Source organism: Cryptomeria japonica, unplaced genomic scaffold, assembly GCF_030272615.1.
Source record: "Cryptomeria japonica unplaced genomic scaffold, Sugi_1.0 HiC_scaffold_1407, whole genome shotgun sequence".
In the NCBI taxonomy this organism is placed as follows: Eukaryota; Viridiplantae; Streptophyta; class Pinopsida; order Cupressales; family Cupressaceae; genus Cryptomeria; species Cryptomeria japonica.
Genome location: NW_026729865.1, coordinates 9,641 through 15,841, shown reverse-complemented (window position 1 = coordinate 15,841; position 6,201 = coordinate 9,641). Strand labels below are relative to the sequence as shown.

Sequence of the window (6,201 nt, the reverse complement as noted above, 5' to 3'; positions counted from 1 at the left end):
TCATTAAAGCTCCCCTTGGAAAGATGCACTCTCATAATGCACCTAGTTAGAAGGAGGAATGCCAATAAACACAAGATTCTCCTTAAGAAACTCAAATGTATCCTTTTCCAATGACTTAGTGAAAATATCTTTAACCTGTTCTTTTGTAGAAAGATATTCTAACTGAACTTCCTTATCAACAACCTTCTCCCTTAAGTAGTGATATTTGATTGAAACATGTTTTTTTCTTGAATGGATAACTATATTATTTGAAATATGTATTACACTTGCATTTTCATGCATAATGGGAAGTTATTCATCATATGTTACCTTGATATCTTTAAGAATCTGTCTCATCCACATTACCTGGTTACAACAAGATGCTGCTAGAATATACTCTACTTCAGCAGTAGATAGAGAAACTAGGTCTTGTTTCTTACTAAACTAGGAGACCAATCTATCTCCTAAATAGAAAGCCCCACCACTAGTACTCTTTCCATCATCAACTATCTAGAACAACAAGTTTGACATCAATGACAACCACAATAACACACATTTCCAACAGAAATCACCTTAGATAGAAGCACTATATCACCTCAAACATATCTCTGGAAATATCAATATTAAATAATATTGGTTAACAATACCATTAGATATATTAAAGTATATCATAGCCAAGAAAGTCATCTCTAAAATATTATCGTTCTCTCCAAAGATATTGAGGAAAGGTATATAGCTACCACTATGAGTAGGACCCAAAATAAAGAGAGGTCGAGCTAAAAAAAATGGTTCACAACATGAATAATGTTTCTCTATAGTGATATCAAGAAGATAAATTTATTAGTGCAACTAATATCAATAAAGGTAGCTAGTGAATTTGCAAGCTGGAGAACTACCAAGGGGATAAGGTGGCAGTGGGAATAGTGTTTGGTTCGCTAGTTGTCTTTCCTTTGTTTGTTGTCTTTTTGATGTGCTGTAATGTTTATCTTTTGATTTTCTGACTGTACTAGGTTTCAAGGGCCCATCAAAATCTATTTTCCCTTATTCAAAAACACAGGTAGCTAGTGAAAACATCAAGCTCAAAAACTAAATAATATCACCATAGAAAGATATAATAAAAACTGGAATTGAGGCATTTTTTGAAAATTTTAAAGAATTTTCAACATTGAAATGATGTTGGGTTCGCAAACTGGACTATAGGAGGGTGAAAATAATGGATCTCTGTCAAATTCTTTTTTCACTAGGATAGGAAGGAAATTTTCTTGGACAAATCTCTCGTTCCATGTTGGAAAGATTAACAACCCATTATGAAGAAGAAAACTTCAAGAGATCCACCAAGAAGCAAACCAAACATAAGAGAATGTTTCAATATGAGAAAGAATAAACAATGGAGATTGAAACAAAATTATTGAGATGAATTAATATGATACAATGTACAAATGAGCCTTTCTTATATAGGCAAGAGATGATGAGGTAGTTACAACTACTCTTGACACAAAATTAAATGCATGATGCATTATAAAACTAATATTAAATAATAAGCACCAACTCATCTATGTCTAGAGTGACTCCTAAGATAACTAACATGAACAATTTATTAAATGAGACTTCCATGTGACAACTGAGTCATCCTAAGTAAACTTAATATGTGTGATGGTGTTCTAACTAGGAACCAGTTAGGATATGAGCTTATTCACAACAATAGATTAGGTAAATATTTGAGTTAAAATGGTAATAATTCTATTTAAAAATCACATTTATTTACTATTTTGATAAATTGAATGTACAATCTCAAATATTGAGCTACTACCATAAAAAAAAAATCTAGATGTATATATTTTCTAGCTTGATACTTACCGATGAGATCAAAATAATGCATTAGATACTTACAAAATTATAGTTTGATACTTAATTGAGGAATTTAATGTATTAAATATTTGATTAATTCTCTTTTTCACTAACCCATAATTTCATTGAAAAAAACTATAACCACTACCAATAGCATCTCGTACAAGATCAGGCACTAATATACAATAAAAAATAACCCATTACACCAAAATAGGGCCTTGAGATAGGGGACAATAGGACATCTGCTACCACAAACTTAACATAATGTCAAAAATACCACAATCTCCGGTCAAGGAACCAATCCACATCAAGGTTCATTCCAAATTACTTAAATTCAAATCCAGCCACTAAAAACTTATCCGCTGAATGCTTAAAATCTGCATACAAAATTAAAAATAACGTTTGATATAGAATAAGCTATTAAATAGAAGAAATCACCTTCAAGTTTATATATTTGAAAATTTAATCCCTATAACTAGGAAGATGGGCATGATTGAAGAGAACCACTCATGTGGATATCATGTATATAAATGTCATGGGATAAGAAATTATTTGAATGGTTAAAAAGATGTAGTATCATATTGATAAAAAGAACTAAAGACTTATGACATCTAAATTATCACTCATACTATTCTAGTGAAACTAGGTGTTCAACCTTTTAGGAAGAAATAAAATCTCATAAATTCTTTTATGGAAGTATTGATATAAATATGCACAAGATTTATTATTTACAATATTTTTCTAGTTAGAAATTCTACTTGGGTTGCTAATCTTGTATTTGTGAAAGATTAATATAAAAATTAGACAAAGAGTGGATTTAAAATATATTAATAAAACATCTAAAACGGATAATTATCATTTTCTATCCTTTGAGTAAGTACTATCAAATATTAATAAATATAGATGATGTTATTTCTGAATGGCTATTTTGGCTACAATTGGGTTATGCCAAATACAAAAGGTAGATAATAGACCACCTTCACTACTAAGTGGGATATGTTTACAATTAGAAGGATGGCCTTTAGTTTGATTAAAGCTAGAGCTATCATTTCTAGGGCCATGAATATTTTCTTTAAAGGTTTTATAGGAAAGTGAATCAATAATTGAATTAAAATAGTTGTTCAACTTAATTAATTATTGGTAGGAACAATTTAAATCGATATTGATGATATTGGATATACCCACTATTAAAAAACACCTATAATTTTCATTAAATGATTTATGAGCATAATTATTTATCATCCTATTGACCAAACACTATACAAAATAAATGATTGCAAAAAAAATACATACGTCACCAATAAACATATACATATTTATGCGTCTTAAATAGTGAATAATACATATAAATATCTTAATAATGCTTACAATTTATAGATTAATCAAATATTAATTTTAAAATCAATTAAGTGACATTATTCTTTATAGAAAAGTTTTCATTAGAAAAATATGGAAAAACAAAATTCCATACAAAAAGCATCCTAAACAGTCAAAAGCAATAGTTTTGCCAATTCCTTTCCATTTCTCTAAAGCACTTCGCATTTTTATGCATAAATAAAATTTATGGTATCTAAGAAAGAGTCGAACATAGAAAATCCATTATGCAGGAAAGTTTTTATTCAAAGAAAAACTGGTGAATTGAGGGAGCAGACATAATTGAGGCTGCGAATTTGTTCTAACAGTCCACGAACTTGTAGGTAGTAAGCAGATAACCATTATTCTTTCCTTGTCCATCTCCATCAATGGCATTAAAAGCATCTGTTTCCAACACCAATCCTCCATTTTGGCACTGGTCCAGAATTCGTACGGTCACATTTTCACCGGTCAAATCATTTTTCACCTGTAAGAATTCAACTGATTACGTAAGCCTTGAATAAACCGTATACAAATAAGCAAACATATTCTTATTATATATTTTAACATCACAAAATTAAAGGTTTGTATTTAACAAGTAAAAGCATAAGACATTGTTTCTTGTAATTAGATGGCGGAGTTTACTTGGATGCAGGTGCCGCAGAGGGAAGATCCCATGGGCTTGCCGGCTTGGTCACAATAGGCAGCCCAAAGGTATTCCTTGCGCCACTCTAGGGGCTGCTTAGAGTCAAATGTAGCACAAAATAGGCCATCAATGTTGTAATTACGACCAGCAGAATCATACGGATTAGACGTGGTAAACGTCTCGCCATTAACACAGAGTATGGAAGCCAGGAAGAAGCATAGAGCAATCCACCTCACAACCTTGGAAGCCATGATGATATGCTAAACACAACCAGAATACTATGAAACTGATTGTTGTGTTAAGGCAGGCGATATTGTTGTCAGAAGAATGACTCCTATGATTTAGAGGAGTTATCATTAGGCTTGTTCTCAATATTTTTTCATGTTGCCCATGTAGCCCTTGGCTTATTTGTTTGGAGTCAGTAATTATTCCGAGGATATTCAATAGGATTTCTTGGTTTGTTCATTGAAATCCGTAACAAGATTTCTTGGTTTGTTCGTTGGAATCGGTAACAAGATTTCTTGGTTTCTTCGTTGAAATCGGCAACGTACTATATTTATGTGACGATTTATGATGTATACATTAGGAAATTCAATTAATAAATTAATTATTGAGATCGAAGGCATTCTTCTTAGAATACTCGCTTGGTTAGGCAGAAGGAAATCATATTTATTTGATTATAACATTAGTTTGATTGTTGTTATAGTTTGTTTAAAGAAGTATTGTTCTGGAAAGGACTTTCAAATATATCTTTTAGTTTTTGTTAAATTTTTGGTCAAGAATCATGGATAGACATATATTTCATATGGCTCTAAGCATCATGTCGTTTTTTATCTAATACACAAATTTTGCAAGTTGATTTATAAGAACATGTCCTCCTGTAACATATCATCAGTCTTGTCAAATTATTCATAAAATTTTCCAACCCTTAAATATAAACAAGAAGAAAAGAGGGCTAGATGTCTACAAAACTAATTGCAAAATTTTACACCATAGGAATTTTTCTAGGCCAATGGACCTCCTACAAGGTAAAGCATGGACCAAACATAGGTTGTAGGAAATTTTAGCAACAACGTGTCATTTCATGACTAGATATCAACCTAATTGAATAAAAAATGTCACTATTCTATAATTGTTCCTATATATTTATGCATTGAATTGCTAAAATAAACTATATTAACAATTAGAATAAGACTCACACAATAACTCAAACCTAAAGATTTCTATTATCTAATAAATATTTAAATATTGGTTTTAAATTTATCTTTTTAAATTTTAAATTTTTTAATTTTCAAAAATATAAAAAATAGTAATATTTTTATGTTGATATCATGTTACTATTCTAAATCATTTAAAAATTTATTGAATGAATAACAATTCCTATACAAAATAACGAAAAAATGCATACAACTTAAATTAGATATGTTTTGTTGATAAAATATTTTAAAATGTGATATTTATGATTTTCTTAGGCTTTGTTTATTACATTTATGAGTCATTAAGTATGTAAATAAACATGATATTTAATTTTACTTTACATTATCAATTTAAAAAATATTTCTCTTAAGAGATATCTAGCATATTTTATTAATTTATAAATTATGTCATTTCTTACATAAAGAATCAATTTAACTATTTTTTTGTTTTACATCCACATATACTTACTAAGGAGAAAAGAATTCTAAAATTGTTGAGTGCATTATTTAATAATAAATTTATGTAATAGTTATATGACTTTTGAAGACATCTATTTCTAGAGAAGTCACAAATTGGGGAGTGAAATTAAATACAATATAGTCTTCATCATATCTTCATAATCCATTTCTAGAGGTTAAAAATCATACTTATGTTCCCTCTCACAATATTTTATCATTTAAAATAGTTTCTTCATGTTATTTTTTATATATCAATGTTTCTTCACATCATGAATTGTGATTGTTATATTTTTCATTCTATCCCACCTTTTATGTCTATTCTTAAATAATTCCATCAACATCAATTCCATTTGATCATCATTTCCTACATTATATTTATTAAATGCATTTGAAAAAGAAAAACTACAAATTTTCTTATTTTTTCCAATTGAATTTCCACTATCTAACCCTATTTTATTAGTATATAAAGGAGACACACTTGTGAAAAAAATATCTCTTTATCCCTACCTATTCAATCTAGACAATATTTGAGCTTGGTTGCACAAAGGAAATTTTTGTCCTTTATAAAAAAATTTATACTTTTTAGGCTGGTTACATTAAAAAATCCACATGCAAATCCTCTATAGAATTAATACTTTCTCACAAGTAATATTTGAATACAAATAAATGAAACTCATTAATTTTATTAATGTTCATAGTGTATTTTATCATTGGTAGTAA

The 6,201-nt window shown here is 29.1% G+C and overlaps 1 protein-coding gene across 1 annotated transcript; it reads right to left on the bottom strand.

The window, feature by feature from the left end:
- Nucleotides 1-3,502: 3,502 nt before the first annotated feature.
- On the bottom strand, nt 3,503-4,077 carry LOC131030282 (pathogenesis-related protein PR-4-like). The gene is made up of 2 exons (XM_059216279.1): nt 3,826-4,077; nt 3,503-3,667 (listed from the first exon to the last, which is right to left on the bottom strand). The coding sequence occupies exons 1-2, from the start codon at nt 4,075-4,077 to the stop codon at nt 3,503-3,505; spliced, it is 417 nt and encodes a 138-aa protein (XP_059072262.1).
- Nucleotides 4,078-6,201: the final 2,124 nt, after the last annotated feature.